Source organism: Hipposideros armiger, unplaced genomic scaffold (genome assembly GCF_001890085.2).
Source record: "Hipposideros armiger isolate ML-2016 unplaced genomic scaffold, ASM189008v1 scaffold_785, whole genome shotgun sequence".
NCBI lineage: Eukaryota > Metazoa > Chordata > Mammalia > Chiroptera > Hipposideridae > Hipposideros > Hipposideros armiger.
Genome location: NW_017732135.1, coordinates 1 through 14,496, shown reverse-complemented (window position 1 = coordinate 14,496; position 14,496 = coordinate 1). Strand labels below are relative to the sequence as shown.

General features: G+C 34.4%; 1 protein-coding gene across 4 annotated transcripts; it reads left to right on the top strand.

The window, feature by feature from the left end:
* The first annotated feature begins 264 nt into the window (after positions 1-264).
* GNPDA2 (glucosamine-6-phosphate deaminase 2) lies at positions 265-13,206 on the top strand. 4 transcript variants are annotated; one of them, XR_002122337.1, is made up of 6 exons: positions 289-484; positions 4,316-4,417; positions 5,933-6,115; positions 7,919-7,958; positions 8,625-8,689; positions 12,189-12,271. XR_002122337.1 is itself a non-coding variant. In XM_019628382.1 (4 exons), the coding sequence occupies exons 1-4, from the start codon at positions 361-363 to the stop codon at positions 12,392-12,394; spliced, it is 615 nt and encodes a 204-aa protein (XP_019483927.1). In that variant the 5' UTR covers positions 265-360; the 3' UTR covers positions 12,395-13,206. The 4 variants fall into 4 exon arrangements, 2 of the variants coding, with proteins under 2 accessions (XP_019483927.1, XP_019483925.1); XR_002122338.1 differs by lacking the exon at positions 7,919-7,958 and having other exon boundaries at positions 290-484; XM_019628382.1 differs by lacking the exons at positions 7,919-7,958; positions 8,625-8,689 and having other exon boundaries at positions 265-484; positions 12,189-13,206.
* Positions 13,207-14,496: the final 1,290 nt, after the last annotated feature.

The window sequence follows — 14,496 nt, the reverse complement described above, 5'->3', positions numbered from 1 at the left end:
GAATTCTGGTTTTGTCACTTTAGTAACTGTGTGACCTCAAATTGTGTGAGTCCCTGTCCTCATCTTAAACTGGGCGTTGTATTTACTTCTGAAGGTTGTTGTAATGATTACTGTATGCATTTAAATAACTTAGCCCAGTACCTGGAACCCAAGTTCTGTTCAAAAAGAACAGCTATTACTACTATTTTAAAAGTGCATATTGTATTTGTATACATGCATGTGTTTCTTAAGTAATGTCCATTTTATAAAGTCAACAGTGTATTACACGTCTACTTAAGTGTTTCTAGAAAACTTAAAGTGTTCTACGATGGAATTTTCTCAGGTTTGAACTTCTTGCCCTGGAAGCTGTGCGTCACCATAATGAGGCTTGTAATTCTTGATAACTATGACTTGGCTAGTGAATGGGCAGCCAAATACATCTGTAATCGCATCATTCAGTTCAAACCGGGACAGGACAGATATTTTACACTGGGTTTACCAACAGGTAATTTTTTTTTTCCCATTTTAGATACTGAAGGTTGTGGGGTTGAAGAGTTTCCCTTAGTAAAATGTTTTCCATTTATTTCTTGCCATATTGCTGATTGAACATATTAGCATATAAAGCCAGAAATAAATAATATACATATGTATATTATTATATATGTACCATATATATATATATATATATATATATATATATACACCTATATACATATGGTACATATATATGTACATATATATGGTATCTACATTTTGTTACTATTTTCTTTGTTTAAATTCTAGCTCACCTGTCACTCAAATACAAAAGGAAATATCCTAACTTAAATGATGGTCATAGTATTTTTGGTACCTTTTTCTAGTAGTGGTTTATTTGTATTGGGGGATGTCACTTTCACTATTTATATAATTTCTTGGTAGACTAACCTTTTTATAATCATTAAGAGTTATCTAGAGTATGTGCTGCTGCCTCTTAATTTCACCTTAGCTGCCTCATATTCCCATATTAACCCTTTGCTATTTCTGTGTTTATTTTGTTTCTATTATTAGAAGTATTATAAGTGAAAAATTGCAGATTGTTGTGTCTTCATGGCAGAATAAACAAGCATCAATTACATATTTTATTGGATTGCTTCTCTGTTAAGGTTTTTTTTAAAAAATAGCCAAGTGGTGCAATTGATCTTATGGCATTTTATTTTATATCATGGACTTCCCCGGGAAAGTATTGGACCTGGAATTAGAGCTGCTACTTTCTTGGTTATTGTAAGGCATTTGTTCTACATCCCTAAGCCTTGGTTTCCTTATCTAAGCTATCAGGATAATAATACCTTATTATTATTACCTTACTTTCTGTTTTGAGGCTCAAATAAAAGTGTTTGTGCAAATCTCTTGTATACTGTAAGTATTATATACATTTAAAGTTCCTATAAGTGTGTTTTATTTAAACAGCATTTTCTCCTGCTCCTCTACTCATACATGCAAACTACATAAAAGGTACAATCATATTTTTCCACTTGCAGAAAGTCCACTCTTTAGCTCCCCAAATTGATTTTTTTTGTTTGCTGTTTTGCTTCTTATTTGTTTGGTCCAGTGTAGTAGGTCTTGATGAGAATGAAAAGAGGGATTTTTTACAAATTGTCCACACTAGTGCGGGGCCTTCTCAGTGACCACAGCTCTGATATGTGAGCCCCCATGGTTGAACGATGGCCTCGGTATTACGTTGCATACTGATAACCTGGCTATGTTCAGGCTAGCTGACATAATCACTCTCTCTTGATTATGATGTAGAAATAGTAATTTGAGTGTAGGGCAAAAGGGCTTCAGAGTCATAAATGCAAGCAGTGTTAAACGTGTTTTTGTGGATTTAGGTATGCAATCTTTTCTCGGTTCTGGATGGTATAACTGCCTAGTAATACACCTGCTAAGGTTGTATCTCTGGAAAACCTTTGTTGATGTTTTCCACTTTTCTCCTTCATTGACCATTAACAGTGTTAATCGTGCCCCACCCATCTATGCTTTTGAAATTTGAACATACATTTCTGTATCTGCAAGTAATATGCTTTGTTGTAATTATCCCCCCACCAAGCACAGTTTCTGAGGAATATCTGCTTGGTAAATATTGAAGTGGTCTTTACAAGCTTGACATTTAAGGGCCTGCGTGCTTCGGCCTGACCTACCTCCCTGACTCATTCCCATCATTCCACTACACTGAATCATGATAGGCAAATATCTGCTGTTAGTTCAAAGAATAGGCCTGAACTTCCTGGCTTTCCTTTCATTCATGTTGCTAACGTGTTACATCATGAAAACTCTATGAGCTCTGGAAACAGACAGAATTTTTGGAATCTCTGGCTTCACCGCCATGTGGTATTTGGCAAATGTTTTAATCTTTTTGACCGAATTCTTCCATCTTCATAATGGAAAAGATAATGCCAACTTCCCAAGGTTGTGAGATTTACATGAGCTAATGTATGAAAACACTAGCATAGGATCTAGCACATGGTAGGTATACAAATGTCATCTCTGAACCCCCTTCCCCATCTTTTCTCTATTCTCAACTGCAACTTACCCATCTTGACTACAGGACTTCTACTCCTTCTTTAAGACTCAGTTGAATGCCATCTTCTTTGATCCTTCTTCCAACAAACAAAAATGTTGTCTTTGATTCACTATAGTTCTCCAGACTTCCAATAGGCTGTTTATTATAGTTTGCCTTATGGTACCATTATTTTGTACTAGCCTATCCCCATCTTGTGAGTTCTTCTAGGATAGAAAGTCTTAATCTTTGTTTTATCTGAATCATAGTAAGCACTTGCTAAATGTTGGATATGTTAATAAATGAGCATTGCAAAGCAAATATTAAAATGAAGTTTCTTTAATCAGTACACCATACCCTGTACAATATCCTTCATTGTTTTTTCTTCAGCCATTTTGATTAAAAAGTAGAAAATGAATAATGAAAGTGTTTTTTGTCATCACCATTGTAACAACTTCTCACTTTTTTATATATATATATATTTAAATTAAGGAGGGACTCCTATAACTATGCCCTAGACACTGAAAGACAGAATATTTATGTTTCTACAAGGAAGAAGGAAAAGCATATTTATCCATCTTTTAGCCAAGTTTCATGTTAGTGGGCTATATTTGAGAAGGAATTTTAAAATTTGACCACATAACATTTAAATTATTAATTGCAGTTTAAAACAATATGTATGCTTAACTTTAAGAAAATCTATTAGTCTTCTCTTCTCTGAACATGTCTATGATATTTATTATGTATAGCCACTTCTGTTTTTCTATCATCTCAAATGAGAGACAGTCTTTTTACTACTCTAGAATTTCGTGTGTCTGTGTGTGTGTGTCTGTGTGTGTGTGCGCGCACGTGTGCTGCCAGAGACTGTTTAGCTCTGTCATACTTCTAAGCCTGTCACTTGAGTGGAAATTTGTCTGCAGGTGTTTTGTTTTGTGATGGTGGGTGGACTCAGAATCAATACTCCAACCAGGATTGGAAGGACCAGGTCACCTTCTGATAGAATGCAGGCAATCTAGCCTTCCAGTTGTAGTTAAAATAAAAAATAATAGCAAATTCAGAAAACAAAAGGAGGCCATCCTGAAGTGGCTAAATTCATTTATCTCTATTGTGCCATATCATGAGGCAGTAGCAGACATCTCTAAATTTTATAAAACATGTAAACAAATTATGTTTATAATACAAGTAAATCAGGAACTCAGATAAAGTACCCAAAGCCAAGGTCCCTTTCCTAGAAGTCATTTTACATTTTACATTTTAGCTGACACATGCTGAAGATAAGAGGAAATGAGAAATAGGAACTCCAGTTAAAAACTTAATCCTTGCCTGTTTCAGACTGTTTTGAAAGTAGGGATGATATTAAAATTTAGCTTTGGTTTCCCTTTTGATTTTAATACAATACATTGTCAACACTTGACCCATTTATGTATCATTTATGTTATAAATCCTCTAAATTTTTTCCTTAAAAGGTGATGTTTTCTTTTAATTCAAATCTGTTCTCTAAAAGTTTCTAACCTTGGAATATACATTAATTCCAAATAACTGACAACTTAAGAAAAATTTTCTGAAGTATAATTTCTAGTGATATTTCCAGCTTTATCAGCAAATTCTAGTTTACTAAAATTTCAAAGTACCTTGAAAAAAGGCTAATTCAACATATATTTGTCAATTGAATATATATTTAAATTAAGAATTGTCTAATAAATTAGAAATATAGAATATCACTAAGAGCAGAATCAGGTTAATGTAAACTTTAAAATTAGATTTTCAAGTTATGTTAGAAAATGTAATTTTTATCTATTTTAGGGAGTACACCTTTAGGATGTTATAAAAAACTAATAGAATATCACAAGAATGGAGACATTTCTTTTAAATATGTGAAGACCTTTAACATGGATGAATATGTAGGTAAGTTGTGTTTGAATACAGTATTTGGATATGTAACATATTTTGAATAAAATGAATACGTTTAGAGAATATTTAAGATATTTTAAATTATGTTTTGAATACAATATGAATATATTCCTAGAGTATAATGTACAGCCTTGTAATGAGGCTGGGAGTTCATATTAAAAAAATGATATTTTTGTGATGACAGCACAATACAGTAAAAGGAATATGGGACTAGAACCAGAAGACCTGCTTCATCGTGGGCTCTGCAGCTTACCAGTCTTGTAACTTTGATCTAATCTGTCCACATTTCTCTTTCTCTTTTTTTTCATTTTTCCTTAAGGCAAAGTTAAAACCAGTCTTGTGGGGAATAAATAAAGTACATATGTATAAAAGTAATTAGTAACACAAAGATTTTTCAAGTGTAAGGCTCTTTGTAGTTGTAAAGCTTTTATAATTTATTGATTGTTAACTTGCTTAACTAGAAAGATCTGTGAGGCATATAAATTGTGTTCAGATTTAAATATAATAATACATTTTTTTTTTAAAGATTTTTATTGGGTAATTGGGGGGATGGGAACAGTGCTGGGGAATTAGGGGAAGGGGAACAGACAAGTTGCTGTCGTTTTGTTCTTCAATCTAGTTGTGGAGGACGCTGCTTCACTGGCCCAAGTTGGCACCATCATTGCGCTCTTCCCTGGCGAGGCAGATCAGTCGCCGGCTTCTGGACGGCCGCTCACTGCGGCTGCTGGCCGCTCACGCTGGCTGCTGGCTACACACGGTAGCCCATGGCAACCCACTGCTACAGGGACTGCAGCCTATGCCGTCGCCAGCAACTCACGGCAGCCCAGCTCCAGGTTGAGCTGTTGTTCAGCATCTTAGCTGTAGAGGGCAGTGTCACTGGCCCTCATATGTGGGATCCGAACCGGGGCCCTCTGGCATCCCAAGCGAGTTCTTAACCATCGCGCCACTCGGCCGGCCCAATAATAATACATTTTTAATGGTAACCTAAGTGATGGCAAAAGAACTGTTGTGATTCAAAATACTTTCCAGCATATAGGAAGAATACAGGAAGAACATGGACCAACATTTCATTTATATGGTTTATTAATTTATGTTAAGCTTGACACAGAAATCAGTTCAATGATTACAATTTTATGTGTTTTAGAAGTGGAACATAGTGACTGAATGCACATGAACTAGACTTCTGTGTTTGAATTCCAGCCCCTCTGTGAGCTATGTGACTTTAGGAAAGTTACTTAATTTTTCCATGCTTCTGTTGTTCATCTATAAAATGGGAATGATAATAGTATTTTCATAGATGTTGTACAAATTAATTGAGTTAATATATACATATACAGTGGTTAAAGTAATGCCTGGCATGTAATAAGCATATATTCCACATAAAAATGCTTTTAAATTGAATATGATGTAGAAACGTTTTATATTTTAAATAGCATTTATGGCTTAATCAAAAAAGTAAATTTTAGATTTACTTCTGAAAGGTATTACTTTTTTATTTATTAACTTTAGGACTTCCCAGAAATCATCCTGAAAGTTACCATTCTTACATGTGGAATAACTTTTTTAAGCATATTGATATAGATCCTAATAATGCCCATATCCTTGATGGGAATGCTGCAGATTTACAAGCAGAATGTGATGCGTTTGAAAAGAAAATAAAAGAAGCTGGAGGAATTGATCTTTTTGTTGGAGGTAGGTAACACATTTTTGTCATTAATCATTTGTTAATATTTAGATTAGGTGCTTTGAACTAAAAAGAAAAAAATCTTATTATAATGTAAACAACACCTGTGACTGTCTGTAATACCCATTCATTCAGCTACTGATCTTTTACTTTATTTTCATCAAAAAATAATATAAGCTTGCAAGTTGGAATTGTTTAAATTATATCTTGAGAAATAGGTCCTAATCCCTGCCGAATTCTTCTAATTATCTTTTTAGAATTGACAGTTTACTATATCTTACAATTGATGGGCTTCTTTTCCTAAATGATATTCTTATCCTTGAACTATTTCTTTAAAACTCCATCCCAGCTTTTTTATCAAATTACAGGGTCAAATCTCTAACAGTTCGCATGTGGAACAGGTGGATTTTAGCATCTCTCTATGGCCACTTAAATGGCTTAATCTCACTAAGAAATCAGTTAAGAAGAATGTAAGCTTTTACTTATCAGCAGCCTTTAGTTAATAAGAATTAAGCTGTGTAATTATTTTAATAAACTCCAAAGTGATTGAATGTTGAATTGACTAAATTCCACTTGAAATCTATGTATATTTGTGTGTGTGTGTGTGTGTGTGTGTGTGTGTGTGTGTATAATTACTGAAAATAGGTGGAAGAGTTTCTTCCTTTCTAATGACAACACAGTTTTCTGTCATCAGTGTGAAGCATATGAGACAGCCAATTCATCACTATCAGAATTGTATGGTAACATCAGAATAACATCATCTAAACTGAAACCAAACTTGTTTTTTGGCAGATTCTTTAGTATTCAATTAAAACTACTAAAGCTCTAAATTAAGTTCTCTGGATACATCTTATAATTAATTTATTTGAAGTCTGCTGAAAATTACAAGAATTAGATCTTCAGTAGAGCTGTGTGAAGTTAATTTATGGTTGAGGTGGCCAAGTATGCTTGAGGTGGATGGTTGCCCTTGGGGAAAATTGGATTTTATAATTAGACATAAATTTGCATCCTGTTTTGGCCACTTACTATCTGTTTGACCTTGGAAAGTTTATTGAGGTTCAGTATAATTAAGTCATTTGTAAAACAGAATTATGTTAACTATTCCAAAATGTGTGAGAATTAGCTGTATTAAAACATGTATAAAATGCCTTACACAATAGTTGGTATGTAGTTGGTACTCTATGAAGTGTTACTTCAGTCTTCTCTTTGAACTATAGATGCTGAAATAATTGTTCCTTCATTCATTGAATGTCCTGCTTTTTTACAGAATTACCTCTAAGGGTATCCAGCAAGATTGGAATTTTCTCTTAAGGAAATTTTTATCTCTGCCTAGCAGAACCAGCATCAGTTAGTTTCTTGTGTAGATGGATGGTTTTTCTCTGAGCAAGAATCCAAGTTAGACTATTTTGCTTTTCAAAATAGAAAGTTATTTACATTTTAAATAAAATTTGCTGATATTGCCTGAATATTCTTGGAAAACTCCACTTTTGTCCATTCTGAGATAATTTCCACTTGCACCTGCCAGTATCAAGGCTAAGGCAATAAATATTTCAGAACGTTTAAGTATTGCTCTACCCATGCATTCTTTAGATTTTCTAAATTCTATATAATAATCAAGTAGAATTACTATAATATGACATTCCCAAATTGTTAATCATAGTGAATATCAAGAAATATTTTCACTCATTTGCTGTTATACTAGAAGACATGTGGTTATTAGAGATTCATTATTAAAAATGGCTGCATGAAAAATGTCTTTTTTACTTTTTCATTTGAGGACTTTTTTTGCTATTAATTTATTGAGTTTACAGAAGGATCAATGTGAAAATTCCCTTGGAGACTCAATACCAGGTAATAGAATTTACTGGGGGAAAAAAAACCTGATAAGAATTCTTTAACTCGTTTGTTCTTTTGCCTGCTTTCCAGAAGGTATATATAGCTTAACATAATATTTAAGGCTGCATTTCCCTCAAAGCTTTCTAGAACTTACTTCTTACCCCATAGCTTTAAGTCACTTCTCATTTCTTTTTAGCTAAAGTTTTTGTGCATTTCCTCACTATAAGCCACCTTACTTATCCCTTTGAAACAGATGGAGCATAAATTATAATTATTTATCACTTACTAATAAAAAGAACTGTACTCTGTTTATTTAACCAATTTTTGTCTTAAGCTTCCTGTAGTACTAGTCCTCTCCTCCGAAAAATAAAAAAATTAAGAGGATTTCCTTGTCTCTTCCATTAACATAGTCACTGAAGTCATGTGATGATCCAGGGTCTGACATTTTTATAGGTAACATCCAAAGGACATAATTACTCTGCATATAGGGACTGAAGGGTTATCATTTGGCATTTTCTGTGAACTTTTTCCTGTTTGGGATATCCTATTATTGGATGTGTATTCATGAAAGAATCTCATTTGATTCTTTGCCTGCCTTTGTCGATTTCAGTTTGTTATCATTGGATTTTCAAGATGAGGCTTGGTATCTGGGTCTTACCACTTACCCTTCTTTTGTTCCAGGGTTTTGGTAAATAAAAACACTAAGAACTGAGCCAAATTGGATCAAAATATCAGCTTTATTAAAGGTAAAGTTGTATTAGAGATTGCAGATTGGGCTTGAGGCCAAAATGGGGTTTCCTTACTCCTCCCCTCTGAATTGGAAATGGTTGGATAAGAAAAGTTTAAGAATATTAATCCACCATTGCTCGCTCGTAGGGACTGGGGCAGGAGTTCCCTTCCCTCAGTAGAAAAGAGAAAAGAGGAAATATACTCTCAAAAGTTCTCATTCTTCTCTGAGGAAAAAAGTGTTGAGAAAAAGTGTAAGCTATATCACGCAATCCCTGATCTACTGCAGCAATAAAGTACGCAAACATGGAATTTATACATAGACTCTAAAGGCAATATTAACTTTAAATGATCTTAATTTGTTTTTAAAAAGAAAAAAGACAATGGGGAAAACTTTAACCCTCTTCTTTGGTTATGTGATTAGATGCTTTGGTTTACAAGTAACAATTATCTAATGGGATCAAAAGTGAATTAATTGGAATGATTCTGGGGTAACTCACAGAATACGTAGAAGAGTTGAAAAAACCAAGTCTTTGGAAAAACAAGAACTGGGGAGCCTCAGATCTCTGAAGCAGGAACTCAGTGACCCTTTCCTACAGTGCTGTCATCAAATGCCTCAGCTCTACACGCCTTTTATCTTTCTGTCTCCCTGGTCAAGTTTCAAATTTCAGGATTTCCAGAGAGAAATTCTAGCTGTTTCAGCTTGGGACAAGTACTTACCCCTAGATCACAATCATCCTGCCTAAGCGAGGGAGCAGGATATTAGGATTGTTCTGGCCCCTGGTGTGAGGGGAGCAGAGCAGCATAGAAGCAGCAGGGAGAAACTATGAACGTATCAAAGACTAGCAACCATCCATTCGTTTATTCAGCCATCATTTAGTGAGGGCCTCCTATGTGTCCTGTGTTGTTCTAAATGGTGAGGATTCAGTGATGAAGAAGAGAAAGTCCTCACTCTTAGGAAGTTTACATTCTATCCCACAGAACTGTAGGAACACAGGAAAGACATATAATTCAGACTCTGAGGTTTTACAGATATTTCATAAAAGTGCTGATATCTTAGTTTCAACTTAAAGACTAAGAATTAGCCATGGTTTTTAGATTTCATAATTATTGTTAAGGAAGTTTTATAAAGCTTTGTAAAACATTCTGAACATTTTAGAAATTCAATTTTATATCAGGAAGCTCAGATTTTGAAAGTTACTCTGGGCGGTAAAGGCCTGCATCGACCCTTCCCCCTCATGAACCATTGCTGATCATTCCAGTTTTGCCCTACACTTTTCGATGACCCACGTCACCGGGGAGACCATTAGTGTTGATCCTGAAGGACTTCCTAATTTTTCCAGAACTTTTACTTTCCTGATTCCATCTTCCCTCTTTATACATACATAGAAACATATAAATATAAATATTTGGGCAGACGTATTCTTAAGAGGGGAAGCAACAGTTTTACAAATCTAAAGAGAAATGCCTTCTATAATTCAAATCTTACATTTATAAGCAGATACAAACTTAATCGTAGAAACAACCCAGACGTGTTAATGACATGTAGATCTGGCTTTATGTCCATACATTAAACATTCCTAGATTGTTGTGCTTTGGTAATTGTATATCTGCTTCCTAAGGTTTTCATTTTTTTTCCTGCAAAACGAGGTTACTCTTTGTCATACTTTACCTTGTTGATGGAGTCTGGGAAAATTTTGTTAGAATTGTATGTTAAGAGTCAGTAAAATACACATATCTATAATTAAAGTAAATATACAGATTATAAATGTATTAGATATTTTGACTTAGAGAACTTGTGAGTTTATTTGTTGATTAAGGTTGCCAGAAATCTGACTAGCTAGTAGGGTACATACGAGGTCTGACTATTAAGTTCGCAAACTTGTTGCAATGATGTTGCTAACCTTTTTTGATATCAGAGGGATTATTCATTATGAATTTGTACCAATTGGACAAACAGTTAACCAAGTTTACTATTTGCAAGTTCTGAAAAGACTATGTGAAAAACTTAAACGACCTGAACTTTTTGCCAACAATTCATAGCTCTTGCATCATGACAATTCACCAGCTCAGAGGGCAGTGTCTATGAGGGAGTTTTTAGCCAGTAAACAACTGTGTTGGAACACCCTCCCTACTCACCTGATCTGGCCCCCAATGACTTCTTTCTTTACCTGAAGATAAAGGAAATATGGAAAGGGAGACATTTTGATGACATTCAGGACATCAAGGGTACTATGACAGCTCTGATGGCCATTCTAGAAAAAGAGTTCCAAATTTGCTTTGAAGGGTGGACTAGGCGCTGTTGTCGGTGCATAGCTTCCCAAGGGGAGTACTTTGAAGGTAACCATAGTGATATTCAAAAATGAAGTATGTAGCACTTTTTCTACGATGAGTTCGCGAACTTAATTGTCCTACCTTGTATATATGAAACTTGATTTATTTATGCCATAGAATCATTCTTGATTTTATAAAAAGATTTATCTCCAATTTCATTCAAATAAGGATTTTTATCTAAATTTTGAAGGGAGTTCTAGAATATTAGAGCTGACAGTAGATCTCCTTAAAACAGTGTTTTCAAATTGTGGTTGTCACTATTAAGCCATGAAATCAATATAGTCAGTCACATCTATGTCCCCTTTGTATGTTTTGTTAATGAAATAGAATGTAATCCTAAGTGCTTGTATGACTCCTAGTAAAGGTAAGTTTCAGGAAATTCTTGTTTTAATTATATGAGTGTATGGGTGTGTATATGTACTAGATTGCAATGTGAAGTGTATTTCTTACAAGAGGTTACAGCAAAACAAGTTTGAAGAAAACAACTGCCCTAGATAATATCTTGTCCAGTCTAGACATTTTTATTAGTGAGGAAACCATACTACAGCAAGGTGCAGTAGTCAATTGCCCCATCTAGACTAGAACCAAGCAAGTTAAATGGTGAGAATAGAGACCACTGGGTAGGAATCAGAAAATTTAAGTTTGAGTTACCTCAGTACTTACTAAATTGTTAACTTGAACAAGTCATATTGGGTTGTCGGAAAAGTCGACGTATTTTTTTCTATGTTTTTTGTTGCAAAAATGCATCATGACTTTTCTGACAACCCAGAATATTATCCTTGAGCATCAGTTTCCTTTTGTGCTTAGGAAAAGGTGAGCTTAGGGAGAGGTGAGGGAAATACAGATGCCTAATCTATCTCACTAGATTGTTAAATATATCTGTTGTTGAGATGATGCATGTGAAAATGCTTCATAAGCCATCAAGTTTTATTCTAATATAAGGAGATACTTAACATTATGGCTATTAGAATTATGCTAGCTCATTGCCAAGCATATGAAAAACATTGAAATATATGTTGAATCAAGTACAGGAACAAATATTTTAATGCAGCATTAGAAATTCAGCTATCAAAACAAGATAAGTGTGATTATAATGATTTCTTTGCTCTAAAAAACATGTTGATCTTTGAGAAACTGTATTGACTTGATGTATATTTGTGTGTGTGTGTGTGTTTCTTTTGAAAGGAATTGGTCCGGATGGTCATATCGCTTTCAATGAGCCAGGATCCAGTTTAGTATCAAGGACAAGATTAAAGACTCTAGCAATGGACACCATTTTGGCAAATGCTAAATATTTTGATGGAGATTTATCGAAGGTGCCGACTATGGCTCTAACAGTTGGTGTGGGGACAGTGATGGATGCTAGAGAAGTAAGAATAAATGTTCTTTGATGTTTTTCCTTTGCTATCTATAGATTTTGGAGGAATTACGGTGCCAAATAAGTAATATTTTGTTGCATCCTGATCACATTTTAAATTGTCTAGCTTTCAATAACTTCTGTGAGTCTCATTGCCATGTTTAAAGTTTAACTAAATTAAGTCTTTCGATGCTGTAAACTAAGAATAGGCACCACCTCTTTCAGGACACTGCTTCACTCGCCTATTCCTGCTTTACAGTTTGGGGTCCTCAAATCACCCTGATCATATATGGTCTGTTTTTAAGTGAAAGTCTTATGAAAAGCTGTTGGACGAAGATGCAATACTATTTTGGAGGCTCAGGATAATTGAATGTAATGTGCTTCTTGACTGTAGGAGGATAGCCCAGTTGGTTTCCAGCAGAAAAAGAACTCATCTGGGACTCAAGTTGGTATATTTTAAAAGGTTCTAAGTTTGGTGTATTTAAAAAGGCAAGAGCTCTGAACAGTAGACCCTGCCTAATTTTTAAATTTTTAATTGGGCTGTCATTTCCTTCCCTGAAAATGACAAAACTACACTTAGCTCATGATTCTCAGTGGTTAAATTATATGGAAATCCTGAACTCCGTTCCTTTCTGGCAGCTGGATGGGACAGTTGCAGAGGAAAGAGTGCAGGCAAGGGAATGATGAATAAGTAACTAATCTTGATGCAAATATATCTTGACTTGAACTTACAAATAGAACTGTCATTCAAAATGTAGGAATATTTCATCTAAAGTCATCAGTATATGAAAAACCTTTCAAGGACTGAAATTTTTTAGTAAATAAGTTGAAAACAAGACTTTAGAGTGATCTTATTTCTAAAATATGGTACTGAAAGTTATGCACAAAGATTTCTTATATTTAACTAAGTTATAATGCAACTACTATGCTAATTCTTAGAATGAACAGAAAATTATTCAAATACTGATTATTTTTTTCTTTTGGTCAATTTTTTCTTTTGGTCAATTTCCAAAATTATATGAAGCTATTCACCTCACAGTATTCATTCCCAGCATGATTATAAAGGAAATCATTATGGCAGAAGTATTCTAGGGTTTCATCGTTTTCCCAAGGGCCTAGTGCTTTGATTTTTCATAGCATTCTTTGAAACACATATCATGTCATCATACTTAATGATTTTCTTACCTTCAATTATAAGGCTTAATGTGTACAGATTTTCATTTGCCAGTGGTTTTAACTGTGATGTGAGTTGTTCTTCAATGTCATTTTCATTAACGGCAAATATACTTACTTAAATTTTGAATCCATGCATGAAACAGATGCTACTGTGAAATAGAAAGTAGGTTTGAATGGGAAACTAGATTTTTAAGTGATCAGTACATCAATGACTATCATCACATTTTGGCAACTCAGATAAAGAGAACCTTCTGCAGACATCCTGGAAGTGACACCCTGGCAGTTTTTACAGATTTCCTTAAGACTTGGGAATTGTCAGCTAGAGAAGGAACCCCACAGGACACTACCCTCAGGTGTCACTCTTACCTTGCCCTGAGGCCTCTGCACTGATGGTCTATGTGAAACGCCCTACTTTTCCGGTTCTTAGCTACAGTGGCACCAGCTTTCAGCTTTCAGAGCTCCCTTTCATGACCATAATCCTTACAATCAAAATTATTTTCTTTTATTCTCTCATACTACTCTGTTCTTTTTCTGTAGCACTTTTGCAATTTTTAATTGTTTTCTTACGTTTATTGGTTTAATATCTTTTTCCTCACTAATTTATAATCTTCATGAGTTTATGGGTCATGTATATTTAGCACCTCACACTGTCACATGATAGATACTCAGTAACTGTTGGGAATCATTTGAATGAGTTTTTACATTCATAATTCATTTTGGACAAAAGTTGGTTCTATCCATAACATGGCCATCTACCTGAACCACCAGATCTGATTTTTATTGACTTGGCAGTTTGCCAAAAGCCAAATTTACCCTCAAAGGATTAAAATTTGTTTTTACTGAGCTATATTTAAAGATAGTGCTATGTATTTTAAAGGTAATTTCAAAAGAAAAGACATGTTTTTAACCATTGCCAGCTGAGATTTAGATGTTAAAGACTCCTTATACCTACACTATCCA

Excerpts from the sequence above, each read along its gene's own strand:
- GNPDA2 (XM_019628382.1), top strand. The coding sequence starts at position 361 with ATGAGGCTTGTAATTCTTGATAACTATGACTTGGCTAGTGAATGGGCA. Across the intron at positions 485-4,315 it reads TACACTGGGTTTACCAACAG|GGAGTACACCTTTAGGATGT; the intron begins GTAATTTTTTTT and ends TATCTATTTTAG. Across the intron at positions 4,418-5,932 it reads TAACATGGATGAATATGTAG|GACTTCCCAGAAATCATCCT; the intron begins GTAAGTTGTGTT and ends TATTAACTTTAG.